We start from the raw sequence: 19090 nt of genomic DNA, 5'->3' as shown, positions 1-19090 counted from the left end.
CGACCACGCCCCCACTGCCCTACGCAGCATTTCCGTGTTGCGCATGCGCGTTGACTACGTGCCGCTTTTATGCGTGTGTCTAAAGGCCAGACTACCGACCTGGTGCTCATGCGTAGTCACCACAGCTGGTCCCTGAGGCTTCCGCGCATGCGCTTCATATCCACTTAGATGGGTAGGTGACCAGTGTCTTGCCTGTCCGGAAATGTAATTTTTATTGAATCGCAGACGGGAATTCCAGGCAGGAATCTGACTCCTCGCAGCGCCTCAGCCAGGCTGGTACAGTAGCACAGTGTCAGAAAATGGCATTTGGTATCAGGCAGGATTGTCGTCGCCCCGCTGAGGGGGAGGGGAGGCCTCCTAATGCTTGCGTTGAAGGGGTCAGCACAGCGGCAGAATGGGGAGGGAGGTTAGTGTGTGTGGGGCCCCCGCAGGGCCTGTGCTGAGTCCCCCTTCAACAACAGCTTTATTGACACCCTCAGGCAAACAGCCCCCCCCACGGGTCCCCTTCAACAACAGCTTTATTGACACCCTCAGGCAAACAGCCCCCCCCACGGGTCCCCTTCAACAACAGCTTTATTGACACCCTCAGGCAAACAGCGCCCCCCCCCCCACGGGTCCCCTTCAACAACAGCTTTATTGACACCCTCAGGCAAACAGCCCCCCCCACGGGTCCCCTTCAACAACAGCTTTATTGACACCCTCAGGCAAACAGCCCCCTCATGGACCCCCTTCACAGTGGCTTTATCAACACCCTAAGGCAAACAGCCCCCCATGGGCCCCCTTCACCAACAGCTTTATTGACACCCTCAGTGCAAACAGCCCCCCCATGGGCCCCCTTCAACAACAGCTTTATTGACACCCTCAGGCAAACAGCCCCCCCATGGGCCCCCTTCAACAGGTTTATTGACACCCTCAAACTGCCCCCCACCATGGACCCCCTTCAACAGTAGCTTTATTAACACCCTAAGGCAAACACCGCCCCATGGGCCCCCTTCAACAACAGCTTTATTGACACCCTCAGTGCAAACAGCCCCCCCATGGGCCCCCTTCAACAGGTTTATTGACCCCCTTCAACAGTAGCTTTATTAACACCCTAAGGCAAACACCGCCCCATGGGCCCCCTTCAACAACAGCTTTATTGACGCCCTCAGGCAAAGAGCCCCCCCCATGGGCTCCCTCTAATAACAGCTTTATTAACACCCCTAAGGGTCACCTGTAACCAATGGCTTTATTCTGTTTCTTTTAGAGGCTCCCACTGGTGTCCATCACCCTAGCCTCTGAGCATCTCCCATGGGAGATTTGAGACTGGCAAATGAGATAACAGCAAGGAGACTGCAGGGGTAGATATTGTCAGTGCTCTCCCCTGGGGAGGAACTTAAATCATCAGGATACCGTCCTGCCTCCCCTTCTTGTCCTATTTTTTCATATTGAGAAGCTGGTCACTAGCAGAACGCCTAGGTTCAGCAGCTGCTTTCAGCGTTACCCAACTCACGACTGTATCACACTTGTCACGGTGTTTTGCTTAAAGCCCCAGCTCCTGAAGTCATGATACGTTCAGCTTTCGTTTACAAACAAAGATATGTTTTGTTTCTAGCTCTTGCTGTTGCCGAGGAAAGCTGGAAAAGGTGATTCCCCCCCTGCCCAGCTCAAAACCCAGAAGGCAAATTAAAAAAAAATAAATAACCACCCCAACCCCCAAAATGTATTCTTTTTAAAATCTCATGATTTTTAGGCCAATCTCATAACGTGGGAGGGCTCTGGAGGGGCTCAAGATTTTTGAACTCTTGTGGTTTCCTTTGTAACCCTGATGCTGCAAGCATCACAACACAGTGGGAACTAGCCCCTTGTTTCTGTCATGTGACGGGGTCAGGCAAGCTTCAACAAGAGCTTTATTAACACCCCCACGTGAGACAGCAGAGCACCTCTCAGAGCAGTGGGAAGAGGATGGATGGAGCAGCCAGCCACCACGATAGAAGGGCTCGTGGTTCCCCGGGGAACTGCTGTTGATGCAGCCTAAAGGCTGCTGGAGCACAGGACGGGAACTAAAGCTGCCCCAAATGCCACATGCCCCTGCATCCCCACTGAGCAGGTAGGCATGAGAGCAGCTGGACCTGCTGCAGGAGGAGGAGGGATATTTTTGGAGCAGGGAGCTGCTTTCCCAGCCATGGAAGGGGAGGGAAGAGAGCTCAGCCAGGAAGTTGTTGCTCTCAGAGCGACTGTCACTGTGACAGAAGGCTGGAGTAGGGAGGTGTACTTTTTATTTTCACATCTGGCTCACAGACAGATCAGGCAGCACTCAGCCCTGCTTTCTTCTCCCCACTGCCCCCAGTGCGTTTATCGTTGCAGGGGGCTTAGGAGTCAGGCAAACAATGCTGCTTTTTTTACTTTGAGGTTTTGTGCTTCTAACTGCTCGAGGAGGGGGAAGGGACACCAACACTTCAGCAGGAGCCCTCGGTCATTGCAAAACTCAATCTCCTTCCACCAGGGCTGAGGTTTTTTTAGAAGGTGCAGACATGGCAGCATGAATGAGTTATCCTGCTCAGGGACCCCTACCATCACAAGTGCAAAGCTCACACATGGCTGAGGCAAGGATCAATCATTCAAGGTTTAATGCAGGACATAGGCAAGTGCCATGCTTAATTAAGGACATGTTTTATGCATGTGACCCTGGCAAGTTGCATTCCTGTGTAAGTCTTGCAATTTTGGCCAATCTAAGGCTTTCTCTACCTTTGTACCTCAATCTCACTCAGCCACTGTCCTATTTTTACTTGGGAGTGTTTTTTTCTCTTCAACGGTGTGTGCTTTCCTTTGTTTACCTTGTCATACTAGACAACAGGATAAAATGTAACTTCCCTGTGCTAACTAGTCCCTGTAGTGGCCTCTTTTCCACTCCTACCTACCTTTCCTGAGCAGCATCTCACCCTAATTCCTATCACAGGATCTATTCTTGCTATGACACATGCTAGTAGATAATGCTTTTTATTTTTCTTTCCAGACAGAAAGATGGCAGGTGTGCCCCCAGGAATGGAACTGTGTCCCTATTGTAGGAAGCCATTTAAGCGACTGAAGTCCCACTTGCCACACTGTAAGATGGCAGGAGACACGAAAACTGCTTTTGACTTAGGCAAGGTGGCCTCTCCTGACTTGAAAGCGTCTCATTCCAAGCCAGTTAGACTCTTGGCTACTGAGAAAAAAAGGGGACAAAGTAAAGAGAAGATCACAACCCCAGACAATAGCTCAGAAAGAGAAAGTAAGAAAAAATCCTTTGACACAATAGGGAACAAAGCAGAAAGGAAATTAAACCCCTTACAAATAGGGGGTACTGCTGGATCAGAAATAGCTAGCAACTTGCCTGCAGAAAAGCCAGGTAAAAATACAAAGCGGCAAATTAAACTGACTTCTGAAAAGACACACAGAGATGAAGGAATGACAGTAGTTCAAGAAGAGGCCAGAATGCACATGAATGCAGCAGAGAAGAGGACTTCAAAAGCAAAGCAGTTACCCACCAAACAGAAAAGCAGAAGTAAAAATACTTCTCACGATGAAAATTCAGCACCTGGTGGCATTTTGGAGCTTTCTTCTTTGAATAAGGATGGAAAATCTGCTTCAAAGTTTCCTAATGACCCAATAAGATCTTCTGCAAAACAGAAACAAAGGAAGGTAGGGTCTCCAACACAGGAGGTGGCTGGTTCTCTGGATTTACCCACTTGTGATCTTGAAAGTACTCCCAGGGCAGCTCTTGAGGGAGTGAAAGTAGTTATTGAGAAACATCGTGTCAAAGTGCTAAGAGGTAGGAATGAATCCAAAATTCACGGCACTCTGGTAGACAGTGCTACCACACGTAATTGTACAACCCAGGGATGGTATCTGGAAATGCTGGCTCCAGACTGCTCTGAAAGCCATGCAGATACAGTCCAGTCTGACCATTGGAAGAACATGAACGGTACGGGGGCCATGAACACAAATGCTTTTAGTCTGGAGGTTGCAGAAAGTAATACCTTGAGTGGAGAGAGAGAAAAAGGCAATTGTTTAACTGCAACTGAAATGCACGAACTCAGCGATCCTGGAAAAGCTGACTGCGGAAAGAGCCCTCATGGCCTCGTTCTGCTGGACAGAGTGGCTAAAAGTGAGACAGAAGAGAAGCAGTTTTACTTAAATGGTGATGTGGATTCTAAGGCCTCTTTCTCTGCTTCCCTCACCAAAAAGTCCCACCTGCCAGTGAGAGAGACTCTCAGAGGAGCCAATGAAGGAATAGCCAGCAACTACCTAGCCTGTGTGCAACAGTTTCTGGTGGATGAAAAGCAGATTGCCTTACTTTCCAAGTCTGTTCTGAATACAGGGAGAAGAGACAGCGAGCTGGCTTTGAAACAACACTTGTGCGACACCTCTGAAAACCAACCTGCTTGCCTGTTCCAATCGTCTGGCAGGAACATGCAGGTGAGATCTATTGGACTGGAGTGGTTTCCAGAATTGTATCCTAGTTATCAGAAGCTGAGCATGTTTCCAGGGAGACCTCTCCACTGGGACGCAGAGATCAAGATGAAGAAGATAGAGCCTGGTTTCTTGGAAGAACCGCAAGGTAAAAGGAGACTTTCAATCACCACTTTTGAGATGTACTGCATAGCGACCGCTGATAGGCTACATCCATTATATAGAATCAGGATTCGGTGGGGGAAACTTACTGGGTGACTGTTCTTTAAGTGAGCACTCATTTACAAGCTTTTCCCGTGGTACCATAACTGCATTCACTAGGAACAGCATGGCTTTCCATGGAAAAGCAAGGTTGCTTCCCCCAATGTGGGCATTGTTTTTCCTCGTCAGGACACACATCTCAGTGCAGCATAAGATCTCTCCAGTCCAGGGGGAAGGGTTGTATGTTTTTCCTCCCCGAAAGTAGCAGGGAAAGCCGCATTATTGGAATCATTTTGAACTATGCTAGAGAACAGTCTGTGCGTAGAGTACAGTCTGCAGACTGTGGTGTGTGTGGGCAAAATACCCAGCCCTGTTTTCCCACCTGACTTTTGTGACTGTTTTGTAGCTCCCCTCATGGAAAGACGTCTGATGGACGTAAAGCTCAGGGAGCTGCCTGCTTGGCTGGCAGCTTGCGACTTCTCTCCAAAGGGACTGCTCGGAGCAGTACAGAAAGGTGAGCCTGGATCACTTGCTTCTTCTCTGCATGTTAACTTGTCTGGAGCCTAGTCTAAAAAAAACCAGCAGTATGTTGATGTGAGAGACAAGAGGAGTTATTTGGCATGAGTTATCTTCATGTAAAAGGAAGTGGCTTGATTGATCCAACCATTTGGCTTTTAAAATTACAGTAGTCTATCAGCCCTAATTTGAGATGAATAACCAAGCTGGCCCTGTTTCTATTTCAACAGCCTGGAGCAGTTACAACAACAAATACATCGACGTAAAGAAGGGTGGAGCTGCTGGAATCTCCATGCTGTTGGCTGGATATTGCATCCTCAGCTATGGCTGGAGATATGAGCATCTGAGTAAGATTTTCTTTTTGGCATGTGTCTCTTCCAAGCAAATCCTCCTTTCATTTTAGGGGGGGAAAAAAATCTCTTCATTAGCCAAGTGATTTCAGGGTTATGAACACTAATACTGGAGCTCTCTGTCAGGGAACTGACAAGAGCTATCCATTATTTATGGATTTTAAAGCCTTCTGGGGGAAAGCAAAAGCTGACATGGTGGTGAACATTAGCCTAGGCTGGTTGGTGGCTTCATGCCCTGTAATTAATACTCTGCACAGTAGGAACCGGGCATGTTACAGAGGCAGTGGTCTCATTCCTCAGCTGGTAGAAGGGAATACCCTACGTTAGTCAACTCTGAGCCAGCTGGTCTATGAAGGGAGTGATGGGCTCTGAAGAAAGTGATAACTATTCCTACCTGTCCAGAAGGCTGGTGACGATGGTGCTGGCTTCGAGGGATTGAGAACATACTGCATTCCCTTCCCCCTTGGGAAATACATAGTTTATCCTGCATACTTTCCTGTTTCATGTAGTTTCTAGGACAGGGCTTTCCTCACACTGCTGAATTTAAGCAACTTCCCGTCATGTAACTGTTTTTGCAAGAGCTGCTGTAGGACTCGGAGTTAAAGGTTAACGTTTGTAAAACACTTTGAAGATGAAAAGCCTTAAGTTATTTAAAAACGTAATTTCCAGCCACCATCCCCTTTCAGTCATACAGCTCTTGTCAAAAAAGCCAGTGCCTGCTGCACACATCTCAATCTCGGCACCTTCCCGTACTGCATTGAGCAACGTGACTACACAGCGGTCTCGTGTTTGTTCACTCATCCTCTCCCCTGGGGGAGAAGCATGTGCAGTGAAGTATCTTGGTTTGGTAGGATAATGGGGGGGAGGTTTGTGTTTATGTTGGGGAAAGCTCAAAGAAGCGTGCCTTGTACTTGGGCCGGGCAGATGCACAGATACATGCAAACATCTAACCCCTTGAGCTTGATGTGTAGCAATACTCTTATTGCTACTAGCTGGGTGTAATTAGGATTTAAACTCTCATTCCTGCCACTGTGTTCTCCTCCCTTCCTCCTTGAACGATCATGCTTCAGTTGTCTGGCATAGCAGAGTCAACCTGCAGGAGAGAATTATGGTAAACCAAAAAGATCAGTTAAACCCCACTCCAGTAAAGCAGCTTAGACATTTATGGTCATTTGAATAGCTAGGAGGACTTTAAACACTACCAGAGAAACATTACTATTTTACACTGGGGTAACATATTGTAGCATTAACTTTGTATTTCTCACTCTGTAAAGAACAAGATCGCTGGCGCAGGTATCACTGAGGAAGGCACGAGGGCATTCAAGGACCAGAGACAGAAAATACCAGACTGTTGCGTGAGAATCAGGCATGGATCGTACGATCTGCATTCGAATACAACACAAGGGATTGCAGGACAGCTCTCTCGTCTGTTGTAATCAACGACATTAATTTATTGCTAAAGGGAATGCTTTTTATTTACCCTCGCGTGCCATGTACTATTAGCCAGAGGGGGTAGGGGCACATTCTGCATAGACTGACAGTTTCCTTAGAGCACTAACAGGAAATTTGAGTTGATGTTTAGTATCTAAGCAGCAAGAGCTGGATTATAGGACAGAAACTGGAAGATCAAAACATAATAGCTACTGCTTTTAGCCCATATCAAACCTGAATCTGGTTCTGTATGTTCTAGGCCCATGAGAATGACTCTGGGAAGGGGGAGAACTACAGGCTCTTGCTTCCCAGCTGTTTTAAATTTGAATTGCAGGTTCCAGTGTGAATATTTGGCAGAGGGTCCCAGCCAATAAGAGGAAGAGCAATAATTTGGAGGGATTAGCTGCTCCCATCCCCCAATTCAATTGTAAAGCTAAGGTGGTACAAGAGACCTGTTATGGATGCTTGGAGGGGGGAAGTATTTTAACCCCTGGTCCCATTCCAAGTCCCACATCGCATTGATGCAGATCAGTGTTAAGCAAGGCATGCTGTTTGACACTGGGCTGCGTGAAAGTGTAAAGGAATAGGATTAGGCCCAGACTTCACGCTCTGCAAAGCCTGGCTTGTTTAAGGATAATGATGTTGGCAAGTCAAGCACTGTACAAGCTAAGACAGATCTGGTCTCGAGAGTTACAAACCGGTGGTTTGACTGCGTAGAAATCAGGGTAGGAAAGAGCCATTCTCCACCACACTTCGCACACCCAGTGCAATGCAAAAATCGCATCCATGCGGCCCAGTCTCTCCTTTGTACACAACATGCTGGCCTGTCAAGGGCTGCTTCAGTAATGACCTGTAAAGAGGCACTAAAGCAAAGCAGAAGTAACATTAGCACTGCAGCATCCTATTGCTGGCAGAGGACAAGCCATAGTATTCAGGCTGCCCTTTGGGTAGAACATCACCCTTCTAGAACAAACAAGAGTGAGTGATTGGAATAGTGTTGATTCTAGCCTCCTTGAGCTGGCTAAGATTTTGTTTCCTCTCCAGGACAGAGGGGTTGTAAAAGCGTAATGGAATCATGAGAGGTAGAAGAATGGTTGGCAAAAAGCTTTATTACAAATAAGTTACAGAAGCATTCAAAAAACTCCTCCTCTTTGGAAGAAGGACAAGAGTAAAACCACATTTCACCAAGAAATGACTCTCCCCTGCAATAAATCTCCGCTAGTATTTTCTTAACTCTGACTTTGTACTGTGTGTTGTCTTAAAATGCAATACTTATCACGTCTTCCCCTGGAGGCTTAATTTGCAAAGCAGCTAACAAGCCTTAACACCCCTCTGAGGTAGTGTTAGCCCCATTTTACAGATAGGGAAACTGAGGCGCACAGCTATTAAGTGTCTTGCCCAAGGTCACACGTCAAGTCGGAGTCAGTGATGAAGCCCAGTTCTGGTACCCAGCCCGTACTCTAGCCACTCCAAACTACAGAAAAGTCAGCTTCCTTCTCAATTTCTTAGAAAAGCCTTTGACAGAAAGTTGCATGAGATTTTCAAGGAAGACCATCTCAGGTACACGGAGAGGGAATAACTTTGATTTTGCCTTGAGTACAAGGCATCCTGCTAAGTGTGATGAACTGTAGTTTAGAAGCCACCAGCTACTCTTTCAGCTTCACTCCTGCTGAAGCACTTTCTTATCCCTGCATGCACCAGTGTCCTGAATATTAACCAGAATCCAGACCGACTGTTCTACTGTGCCTTTTAAAAACCGTGTTGTAGTATTGGCATGATTATCAGTGTCTGACACACCAGGCTGAGAGCTGAGCCCCCTGCCAATGCAGCAGCATGGGGTCAGAAAATAAATATCCAATTTACAGTTACATTAGAGCAACTGCATTTCCCCCTTCCTCTTCTCTTAGCAAAGAGCTGCAAAAAAACGGCATGGAGCAGGATGGCTGACTGGGCTGTACAGTGAAAGAAATCAGCTACCCTGATTGGCCTCCTGTTGATACTATATCACAACACAGCATCTTCCTCTGGAATTTCTTCCCGGAACACTTGCAAATCATTTCCCCAGTTGGATTCCCAGCCGACTCTTGCTGCATTTGTTGGCATAGTGACCCTTATCTCCACACTGCAAGGGAAACAAATAGGAGGACATTGACTTTGTGTAGCCCCTATGAGCAAGATCAAGCCAGTACAGCAGACAGCAGTTGTCCATGATGGAGATTTAAAACAAAAAGAACCACCCCCACAACTTGTCCTGGTGAAAGAGATGGAGATAGTGGGTTGGTATGATCTGGCATAGCTCTTCTTATGCAGGAATGCTGACAGCTGAGCCACTCTTGCATAATTAATTCCTGCTCCCTGGCGGTAGGATTGATAGTCTGTCCCACGTGTGCCATGAGTGGGTCACCGAGGCACTCAATGTACTGACCAAAAGAGCGTACACACTATTGACGAAAATCCCCTCAGTGGCATTAGTGTCCCATCCTGCCTCCTCACTCCTATAGCACTGCAGTCTAAGAATATTTTGGCTTTAAGACAACCGTCCCCTTCCTGCCAATCCAGATCCCCCCAGTCCTGTGGGCTGCATGAGAAAACGGTTGAGAAACCCAGGAGAACAGAGAGGTCTGAGGAGCATGTGATGACAAGGGGCTAGTGGGCTGAGAACTGCTGCAAATCAGTAAACCCAAGTGATTTTTAAGTTGAAGTAGAACATTGTTCCATCCACTGAGGAACAGCAGTGGGGTGGGAACACCTTAGAATTCACTGGTCCCTCAACGACAGTAGCCTAAGGAATAAGGTGTCACGGAGTCCCTGGGCGATGCTCTGGAACTGCTCCCCATGAAGCCAGGCAGGACTCTGGGGAAGTCTCCTTTCTGGGAGCAGCCTGTCTGCAGGACACACAGCTCACACAGCTCCACCTTCCTGGGTCTGACCTCGGAGCATTCAGCATCCTCTGCCCCTCCGTGCGCTTCCCACAGCGAGTCCGCTCAGGCGGGGCTCCTGGGGAAGCCAGAGGGCCCTGCCCCCCAACTCCGCAGTCAGACGTGACTCTCAGCCAGCCAGTAAAACAGGTTTATTAGATGACAGGAACATGGTCTAACACAGAGCTTGTAGGTGCAGAGAACAGGACCCCTCAGCTGGGTCCATTTTGGGGGGCAGTGAGCCAGACAACCACGTCTGCCCTTCACTCCATGTCCCAGCCAGCCCCAAACTGAAACTCCCTCCAGCCCCTCCTCCTCTGGGCTTTGTCCCTTTCCTGGGCCAGGAGGGCACCTGATCCCTTTGTTCTCCAACCCTTTAGCTCTCACCTTGCAGGGGGGAAGGGCCAGGCCATCAGTTGCCAGGAAACAGGGTGTCGGCCATTCTCTGTGTCCAGACCCCTGCACACACCTGCCCTCTAGGGCTCTGCAATGATCATACACCCTTACCCCACCACCTAGATACTTAAGAACTGCATAGGGGAAACTGAGGCACCCCCACACTATTCAGAGGAAATATTAAGAACAGTCCCACTTCGTCACATAAGGTCACATGAGTCTTGCTCCCAGTCCTGACGTCTCTGTTTGGAAGGGGGGGGGGATCATTAGTTGCAATATGAAGAGTTTCCCAGCCAACCAGCTCCAGACACTAACCTTGAAGCATGTGACCTGCCCAAGGGGCCGGAGCATTCCATAGGGGTAGCCACCAGCCTCCTCCCTCTGGCATTGGGCAGCCCTAGCCCCAGGCTGATGAGAAAGCAACAGGACTTGCGGGGCCTGCTGCTCGTGAACGCTCTTGCTGTCAGCAGCCTGGGATGGTGGCGGCAGCCCCTGAAGAACACAAGAGGAATCAGTCAAGCGAGGTGGAATCAAGGCAGGACCGGGACCACCTGGAGCACAGATACAGGGCAGGAGCATTCAGGGTGTCAAAGCAGGATTTCCAGCCTTGACAACTGGTGATTTTGTCAATGTTTTTCCCCTCTTAAAGACCCAGCTGCTGGAGTCATGTTATTACCCAAGATCTCAACTTTCATGGTCAGGAATGGTGGTGAGTTGCCACTCTGGAGGACAATGGATAGTCGCTGGGCCAGAGAGAGCACGAATGACTCGATAGCTGGGTCGCGAGAGCACGCACATCCCCGTTCCGAGGACTGACTATCTGTAAGAAGCGCCACCGCTTCAACAAGGGAGATTGAGAAAGACCCTTCTCCAGAACATCCCCGAGCCCAGTGGCTGTGACACTGGCCTGTGACCTGGGAGACCCAGTTCAAATCCTAGCCCCACATCAGATAGAGGGAGGTATTGAACACAGGTCTCCCATATCTGAGCAGAGCGCCCTACCCTCCAGGCTAAAGGTTACAAGGGGTTGGCACCACCTCCCATCCCCGCAGTGTTTTGGGAATCTAGTCGTTGGGCTTCTGCAAAAATTCCCAACATTTAAGTGACAAATTTGGGTTCAGTTTCACCCTTACTGAAACATTTCAATTTTTTTGGTTCAGCCCAAACTTTTCAGGGAACTTGACATGAATTTGTGAATGGTTTCGGTTCGACAGAAACAGGGTTTTGGGGGAGAACAAGCCAGTTGCTGGGGAAAAATTATATATATATATATATATATATATATATATATATATATATATATATATATTCATATTCCACCCAGCTCTCTTTGGGAGAAGAGCGCGTTGGCGCCTTTCCATGCCTTACCTGGGAGACATCTGAGTTACACAGCATCAGGTCTCCCTTGGGGCTATTGCAGGCGCAGAAGGAAAAGAAAGGTAGTTAGCTCCTTTGAAATACTAATCTATCCTAACCTTAACTGCAGGCCTCTGCTCCCTTTCAAGGGAAGAGACTGTCTCAGGGCTAAGGGGTAGGGTTGACAGAGGCCTCTAGTTGAAAACTGGCACTTTCCAGTTATATCAAGCAATAGATTTGATAAAGGCTGGCACAGGGCCGGCAGGTACTATGCTAACCTCTGCCATATGCAGCTCTGCTGGGCTTGGCCAGGATGTGTTGTGCAGACCTGGGTTTGAGTTTCAGAGGGGGTGTATGCTGGCGGGAGGCGAAGGGCAGAAAGGATGCCAGCCACAGAGGCTTGGCGTTCCCAGCAGTTAGATTTCTAGGATGCATGCTCCTTTCTGCAGTCACTTGCCCTGTCCAGCAGATGGCACCGTGGTCACAGAACAGAATTGGCAGGGGGCACCTGGGGAATCACCAAGTTTTAAGAAGCCACAAATCAAGTTGCTTTGCAGGGGGGAAGGTCGCGCCCGGCTGGGGCTCAGCTCATCCATCTCACAGTCAGAGACGGACTGACAGCCCACTCTCTGGGCTTTGGTAGAGAGCTGTCCATGGCCATGCAGGCCAGAGACCCCCACAAGGCCTTGCCAAGGTCTCGTCCACTCTCCTACCCCTCCAGATACGTACTGCATGAATTTGCATTTGGGTCCTTCGGGGCAGAAGCCAGCTAAGTAGTTGACACACATCACCCTCCTGGTGTGTTTGTATTTACACAGAGGACCTGCCACATACGCACATCCAAAGAGGGAGAGATTTCAGTCAGCCTAGAAATCTATCCATGGCTACCAATTGGGCTGGGTCAGTGGTGGGCACCCCTTCACTCAGTTCCCGAGCGCAAGGTATTCACCCTGTTTGCAGAACCCTCGGTCATACCAGGGACAGTCTTTAATTCTGGACGCTGGATCAAGGTGCAGGAAGGGGCACTCTCTATTGCTGCACTCGCCTGGAGAGAACATTGATGGAGACGAAAGATTTTTAGCAACCCTGTTGTATGCTTGCCCCTTGAGATGACAGCAGGCAAAGATTCCCCTCCCCCCCAGCCTTCAGGCACTCCCCGCTTGCAAAGTACCACAACGGCAGCAGTTTATACAGCACCAAAGTTCTTCAGTGCTGCGCACACAGCGCCACTGAGAGGCGGCCACCTCTGGGCTGGAACGCAGCCCCCAGCTAGCGGAGACCACGCTGCACAATAAGAAGGGGAGAGGAGGTTTTTGGCCACAGACACTGGGCCGAACCTCAGCTCTTTGGAAAACGGGCACGTGTTCACACAAAGCAAACAGGGCTTTGGTCCTTAAAGTCCCAAGGCAGAGACACCCTCCTTCCCGCCCCCGAGCAAAAGCATGAAGGGTCAAGTCAGCACTGACACAGCGTCGAACTTGAGGTGACCTGGGGGGTGGGGAGAGGGTCCAGGTGCTCCCTTCCTGATGCTCAGAACACTTCCCTCCTTCTCGGACTCCTTTCTGGAGCTCATACCCTGCAAGAACAGGTCCCTCCGGGGTGCAGCGGGTGCATTGACATTAGGGCCAAGCCCCCTGAACCTGGCCCACGGAGCCGACGTTAACATTAAACGCCCGGCTGAGAAACGCACCTCGCAAAGGGACTGGCTCTGCTGCGTTGGGGGCAGCTGGCTCAGGGCAGGGTGTGGCTGGCAAGGAATTCCCATACCTCCTGGCGAAATGGGAACCCGCTGCAGAACAGGGGCTGGGGGGCTGGCTCCCCAGCAGAGACAAGCGAGGAGTCCAGAGGGCAGTTCTCCTAAAGACAGCAGGCGGCACTAGCTTACCGTTCTCAAGCATACCTAGAAATCAGGCATCGGGGGTGGGTTAGAACTCAGTAAGGTCAGCCAGGACCGGAAGGTGCCTTCACCAGGGCAGTTCACCCACTACCACTGCCGTTGAGAGGCCCCGTTACCCACCCGTGCTGGCAGAGCTAACATGGGCCCCAGACAGGACAAGAATTGGCTCAGATGGAGTCGGGAGCATCTGAACATCTGCTGGCAGCTGCACCCCCCCGCCTTGCCCCAGACAAATCTGGATCTGCTAGAGCTCTCCTAACCCCACCCCGAAACTGCCAGGCCCCCGCCCGGCTCCCAGCACCTACCAAACTTGGAGTAGAAATAACACTCCGGCATCTTGGTCATGTCGTACTCGTGCAAGAACTCGCACTGGTCTCCCCGCTTGCACAGCCCCCGCAGCCAGTGCTTACACACCACCGTCTTCTCACCGCGGATGTGCCGGAAAGGACACATCAGGCCTAGACGCAGAGCAGAGCAGACGCCTTGGTCCCTGCCTTGCCCAGAAGAACCCACTCCCCACACCTCCCGCAGAGTCACCCTATCCTGCTCCCAGGACAGCCAGTCTAGGGTCCTGGCAGCCAGGCTATATTCCCCCTCCGAAGCCTGGTGCTACTGCTTCTTACTCAGCCCGAGCTCTCATCATGACTCCTTGGGAGAGGATCCCCCTGCCCGCTCCGGCATCCCAGCAGCAAGCAGCCAGGGCTGTCACTGGCACAGCTGACAGCACGAGAATCCTGTTCTTCGCAGGGTTTCACCAACTTCGCTGGCATCTCCAGACACAGGATAGAGAGACGCTCCCTCGCCCTTCAACTCCTGGAGGTGGAGCACAAGGCTCTGGTGGAACCCAGGAATCGCACTCCGCTGAGCTCACTTCTCTGATGCTCCGAACTGCCTGCCTAGGGGCTTCTGTACCACCCCCATCAGCGTGGTACCTGGGCATCCTCCCAGCATCCTTGGGAGGCCAGGGAAGGGCATTAGCTCCAGGCACAGATTGGGGGCGGGGGGGACAACACAGGCACGGAGAGCGGGAGTGACAGAAACAGAACCCAGGCCTCTGGAGCAGCAGCCAGTGCCTTGGTCCCAAGGCCAACCTCCCCTTCCTCCTCGCCAGCACCCGTGGAGAGGGACTGTCCTGCCTGTGCACTCTGTCAGGGCCAACCCCGGTCTGGAGGGGCCCCTCTCAGTCAGGGAGAGGTGGTGTCGGGCTCCGAGCAGCCCCTTCACTTTGGGCCATCGCTGCCAAGATGGCTCGCAAGGGGCCAGCTAATGCCAGATGTGATGGCTGTTTTCATGGTGATGGCACTCGCCCGCTGGCGGTCGGCTGAGATCCACCAACCCCTAGGACGCTGGCCATTGAGCAGGGGGCAAGCCCCAAGGGCTAGTACTGGAATCTCTAGGGGTCTGGAGAGGAAAGGCTCCCTGTCAGGCTACCAATCCCCGAAATAACAGCATCCCTGCTCCCCCTGGATGGACGCTCCCAGGCCCCCATTACTCACCCTTCGCGCACAGTCCTCGGAGGAAGAACTCACACACAGATGCCCCCGACTCTGGAAGGGGAGAGGCAGTTATGGGGAGAGGGGGTGTTTTCACCCACTTGTAACCACCCACAGGATACCACAATCCCAGGCATTGCCTGCTGCTCTGCAGAGATGGGACCCCTGGGCTGGGCCAAACACATCAACTAGGATGGGGAACTCTTCCATCTACCCCCATCCGAGTCTCTCTGGGATCTTGGGGTGGGCCCATCACCATGGTACCTGCGTGCCAGTCACTGCTAGTGTCCCCACCTGCAGAGAGGCTGGATGTCAGGGGGCTCCTCTCTCTGCTCACCACACCCCACGCAGCCCTCGTCCCCATGCTCCGAGCCCCATGGCCCTGCCAACGCCAGCACTCCTCCCTGAGCCCCTCGCCAGCCCTAGGCTGGGCAAATCCTACCAAGCCGCTCTGCATCGTGAGCCAGAGCCCTCTCTGGGCCTAGCAAAGGGGGCTGGCTGGAGGGGAGCGAGATGCTCCAGGAAGCTGGGAGCATGAACACAGAGCTGGGGCAGGACTTGGGGTAGGGCTATCAGGCCCCACAGCTGGGAAGCAGCAGGTCCCACCCCAACTTACTGTCCATGCCTGGGAAGGGCAGGAGCAGGGCCCCTCGCTGGTGCTCCACATCCCGCTCTAAATTGAACATGAGCTTCTCCACCCCAGCAATGAGCTCCTGCATCTCCTCCCAGTCAGCGGGACGCGGGAGATACCCCCAGCCAAGCCCCAGGCCCAGAGTGGAGCCAGGCCAGCCTTCCCCGTGTGCCTCAGGCAGGCTGAAGAGCCCCAGCTGAGGAATGGGATTGAAGAAGGGACCAGCTACAAATTCCCTCCCTCCCATATCCACCCTTCCCCTCCTTCCTGCTGCTCGCTCAGAGTTAACAGCCTGGGTGCTGCAACCCCGCTGCGGCCTTCCTCCCCAGCACCTCCCATCACCCCTCTTCTCCGACCCGGCTAGGAAACCGGGCTGAGCCCCCAGCTGCTCCCAGCTCCCTGTCCCTGCTGAGCCCCCCGGAATCTGCATCCCCTTCTCCAGCAGCAAACAGAGGGAACTGGTGAAGGAGGCCACAGTTTGGAGGGAGCAACTCCCAGCATCTGGTCTCAATTTGCAGCTGTGATTGAGAGGGACTGCGCCCCAGCTGTAGCAAAATCATCCCTGGGCCCCAAGCAGCCCTGCCGTATTAACCCCCCCCCACATCGCTCTCTGCACAGCCATCTGCTTTTACTGTGTTAGCCTCCAGCCCTGGCTATGCCTGGAGACCAGCTGGCCAGCATCTCCCCCAAGAAACCGCAGGGTCCCCCTGAGCGCTTTGCATTAACTCTTTCACTGCCAGGGCTCTGTGCTGCACAGAGCTTAGCAGTGGGGCATTAAGAGATTCCCAAGCTCAGTCGTTGGGTGGCGTCTTGGCTGCCGGATCCTCTCAGGGGCCAGTTCCCGCAGAGCCTGTCTGCGGAGCCGCCTGGGTCCAGGTCCAGGGAGCAAGGAACAGGCCTACCTGGTTACTATCGCATCACCTGATAGCAGCTTTTGTGGTGAGCTGGTGACTTGTTACTGAACCCCCCAATCTGGATCTGGCACCGAACTGTGTGGGGCGAGCCAACTCTGCTTCTGGCATGTGTTATAAAAGCCGACAGCCAAATACTCTCATTTCGCCAGAACTTGTGTTAGTTATTATTTGGGTCATGTGCGAGCCCAGGAGCTGCAGTCGTGGCCGGCACCCCGTTGCGCTTGGTGCTGTCCAAACACCCCACTGCAAGATGGCCCCTTCCTACTGACACTTATAAAAGAGCCCGTGTCACTACTGTGCCCCCGCGCGCCCAAGCTGCAAGGTGGCACGGCTGCCTCTCCTGCCCCAAAACTCAGGAGGGCAGCGACCTGCCACCCAGCACTGCGTGTATTGAGGGCTTCTCGGTGCAGCCTGGCTAGACCCAGCTCGAGCGCTGCTGAGCCCTGGGAAGCTCGTGCCTGGCTTCTGAGCAGGCCTGGGCACCACCTCACTAATATGGGCATCATCCAAGTGATACCAAGGCCAGAGGCAGAATCCAGCTGTCAGCTCTAGGCAGGGATGGAGGTACCAGCGTCTCCGCAGCCCAATACCAGCCCTGCCCATGTCGCCTCTTCTGTACGGAGCCTGACAGCCTTGGCCTATGCCACGTGGCACCTGCTCCCGCTTTGTCCTGTGCCAGACGAGTGGCTGAATGACCCTCCCACCATGCCCTGACAGAGGCTTTCAGCTGTGTGGGCATCTCCACCTCCACCGCCATATTCCCGGCACTCCCGCTGGCACCGGGCACGGCAGCCCCGTGTGCTCATGCCAGCGCCTCCCCCTCCGGCCTGCTCAGTCAGCCGTGGTGCGCGTTCTGCCCTGTCAGCGCGAGGCAAGCGGGTGCTCTCGAACGGGCCGCTGAAGGTGACAGGTGTCGGAACGATCGAGGGCGGCTGCTTGATGTTTGAAGGGGGTCGCGTGGCGGACGCCTTGGTGCTGCTCCCGCTCCACCCCCAAAGCGAGGGGCATCCGGCTTCCCGTGCTCGGGCTCGAGGCAATGCAGCAGCTCTGGGGCGGGCTAGCCACAGGAACGGAGGGCGGAGCGGCTGGGTTCCCCTATCCTGATCCCGCATGCGGTGAGAGCCTCATTAAGATACAGGAGGAGACAGAGTGAGCCCAGCCAGGTGGCAGGAGAGCAAAGGGGAACATTCGCTTCAGAAACGCACGGCACTCTTTGGCTGGGATACCTGGGCCCTGATGCTGCAAGAGGCGCCAGTCCACAAGGTGGACTGGGGGGAGCAGACCCCGCTTCCTGGAGCACTCAAAGCCAGACAGCATGGTCCTTGGGGAATAGATCCCCCCTCCCATCCCACTAGGAGCCCAACATAAAATCACTGGGAGCCTGTTTTTCAGAGGCAGCCCCTCCCACCCCTGCAGCTCCCACTGACTTGTCCAGAGTTTTGGCCTCCCCACGCCTGTGGAAAACATGCTTTGGCTAGGTGACCGGGCCCAGCGGCTACAGGCCAGGGGCAGAAGGGCTGAGATCTTGCTTCTCTCCAAAGAGTAACTGTGAGCGATGTGGGCATGAACCTGGCACACGTGGCACCATTCAGGGAGCGGGCAGAGCACAGGAGACAGGGCCAAAGGAATCTGTTCCGTCGTTATTGGGATGGCCAGGTCTCCGGTATGCAGTGGTGGTAGGGCTTACAGCCACTGTAGGCTGAAGCCCCTGGAGGGCTGCGATGAAGTGGGAATTTGCTGTAAGAGTTTTAGGATGCCTATGTGTGCCTCAGTTTCCCCTATATTTCACCTGGCTTCTCAGTGTTTGCTCTCTGGGCAGGCCTAGCTGTCTGAGGCAGGATGGGTCATTAAAGGCCAAGGCCAGCCCCACATCAGTGGAGAGTCCGAAAATGGCAATCCCACCACCGGGACATTGACACCTCGCAGCCAACACCCCAGAGGGAGCTGGATTTCCCCACATCTCAGCAGGGGAGCTGGGCAAAATCCCCCAGCTCACAGACAAAAGGAGGGAGAGGTGTGAGTGTAAGAGCTGGCACCTGGTAGCAGTCCGGGCTCTCGCCTGGGAGCGGATCAAGGAGGTCAGACTGAGACCCACAGAGCCTGAACAATGGGGCTAGGCTTTAACCTTCAGTTCTCTGGGCTGACCTAAGGACCTCCTAGGCTGCGTGCCAGCTGACTAATAAACCCTACCCTGCAAACCCTTGGTGAGGTGAATTGATCCCTGCAGCACGGCCCATCGCTGCTAAACAGAGCTCGCATGGTGTGAACCAGGAGAGCTGGAACCCCACGGGAGGCAGGTCTAGCCTGAAGGAGGAGACAGACCCCTTGGGGGTCCTCCAAGAGACCGTTCCAAAGCCGGAGGTGTAGCCCCACTCCTGTGGATCTGGGGCAAGAGCGACGTGATCACCTATGCACACCCCTACCCTGTGCTGAAAGTGAAAGGCAGCCTCGAGGAAGGTCTGAGGGAGACACTGCACCCACGAACTCACGAGCCTGCCCCTAGGGTGCTGAGGTTTTAGAAGACATTGTTGTCTGGCTCTGGCAGGGAACCGAGCC

At 52.7% G+C, this 19090-nt stretch overlaps 2 protein-coding genes across 8 annotated transcripts; one reads left to right on the top strand and one right to left on the bottom strand.

Annotated features, from left to right (window-relative positions):
• Nucleotides 1-21: 21 nt before the first annotated feature.
• C14H17orf80 (chromosome 14 C17orf80 homolog) lies at nt 22-8162 on the top strand. Of its 5 annotated transcripts, XM_043527608.1 has the most exons (6): nt 1883-2089; nt 2503-2623; nt 2996-4579; nt 5039-5146; nt 5379-5495; nt 6773-8162. In XM_043527608.1, exons 2-6 carry the CDS (start codon nt 2611-2613, stop codon nt 6799-6801), a joined length of 1851 nt encoding a protein of 616 aa, XP_043383543.1. In that variant the 5' UTR covers nt 1883-2089; nt 2503-2610; the 3' UTR covers nt 6802-8162. The 5 variants fall into 5 exon arrangements, with proteins under 5 accessions (XP_037769748.1, XP_027674224.2, XP_043383544.1 ...); XM_037913820.2 differs by lacking the exons at nt 1883-2089; nt 2503-2623 and adding an exon at nt 22-172; XM_027818423.2 differs by lacking the exons at nt 1883-2089; nt 2503-2623 and adding an exon at nt 164-276.
• A 207-nt stretch (nt 8163-8369) lies between these two features.
• CPSF4L (cleavage and polyadenylation specific factor 4 like) lies at nt 8370-16175 on the bottom strand. 3 transcript variants are annotated; one of them, XM_007056079.4, is made up of 8 exons: nt 15606-16175; nt 14993-15043; nt 13802-13954; nt 12549-12644; nt 12329-12422; nt 11612-11654; nt 10559-10735; nt 8370-9051 (listed from the first exon to the last, which is right to left on the bottom strand). In XM_007056079.4, exons 1-8 carry the CDS (start codon nt 16048-16050, stop codon nt 8983-8985), a joined length of 1128 nt encoding a protein of 375 aa, XP_007056141.2. In that variant the 5' UTR covers nt 16051-16175; the 3' UTR covers nt 8370-8982. The 3 variants fall into 3 exon arrangements, with proteins under 3 accessions (XP_007056141.2, XP_043383545.1, XP_043383546.1); XM_043527610.1 differs by lacking the exon at nt 12549-12644 and having other exon boundaries at nt 15606-16173; XM_043527611.1 differs by lacking the exon at nt 12329-12422 and having other exon boundaries at nt 12575-12644; nt 15606-16172.
• Between the last annotated feature and the right edge of the window lie 2915 nt (nt 16176-19090).

This window comes from Chelonia mydas, chromosome 14 (genome assembly GCF_015237465.2).
Source record: "Chelonia mydas isolate rCheMyd1 chromosome 14, rCheMyd1.pri.v2, whole genome shotgun sequence".
NCBI lineage: Eukaryota > Metazoa > Chordata > Testudines > Cheloniidae > Chelonia > Chelonia mydas.
The sequence above is the reverse complement of the archived record's forward strand: the minus strand, read 5'-3'. Positions and strand labels throughout refer to the sequence as shown.

Bases quoted from the DNA above. Each gene is read 5' to 3' on its own strand.
- C14H17orf80 (XM_037913819.2), top strand. From the start codon at position 361: ATGCTTGCGTTGAAGGGGTCAGCACAGCGGCAGAATGGGGAGGGAG. The intron at 407-2,995 runs GTTAGTGTGTGT...TTTTCTTTCCAG, and splicing joins GCGGCAGAATGGGGAGGGAG to ACAGAAAGATGGCAGGTGTG. The intron at 5,496-6,772 runs GTAAGATTTTCT...CACTCTGTAAAG, and splicing joins CTGGAGATATGAGCATCTGA to AACAAGATCGCTGGCGCAGG.
- CPSF4L (XM_007056079.4), bottom strand. From the start codon at position 16,050: ATGCAGATTCCGGGGGGCTCAGCAGGGACAGGGAGCTGGGAGCAGCTG. The intron at 12,645-13,801 runs GTAGGTGCTGGG...TGTTCTCTCCAG, and splicing joins TTATTTCTACTCCAAGTTTG to GCGAGTGCAGCAATAGAGAG. The intron at 9,052-10,558 runs GTTAGTGTCTGG...TTTCCCTTGCAG, and splicing joins GGCAGGTCACATGCTTCAAG to TGTGGAGATAAGGGTCACTA.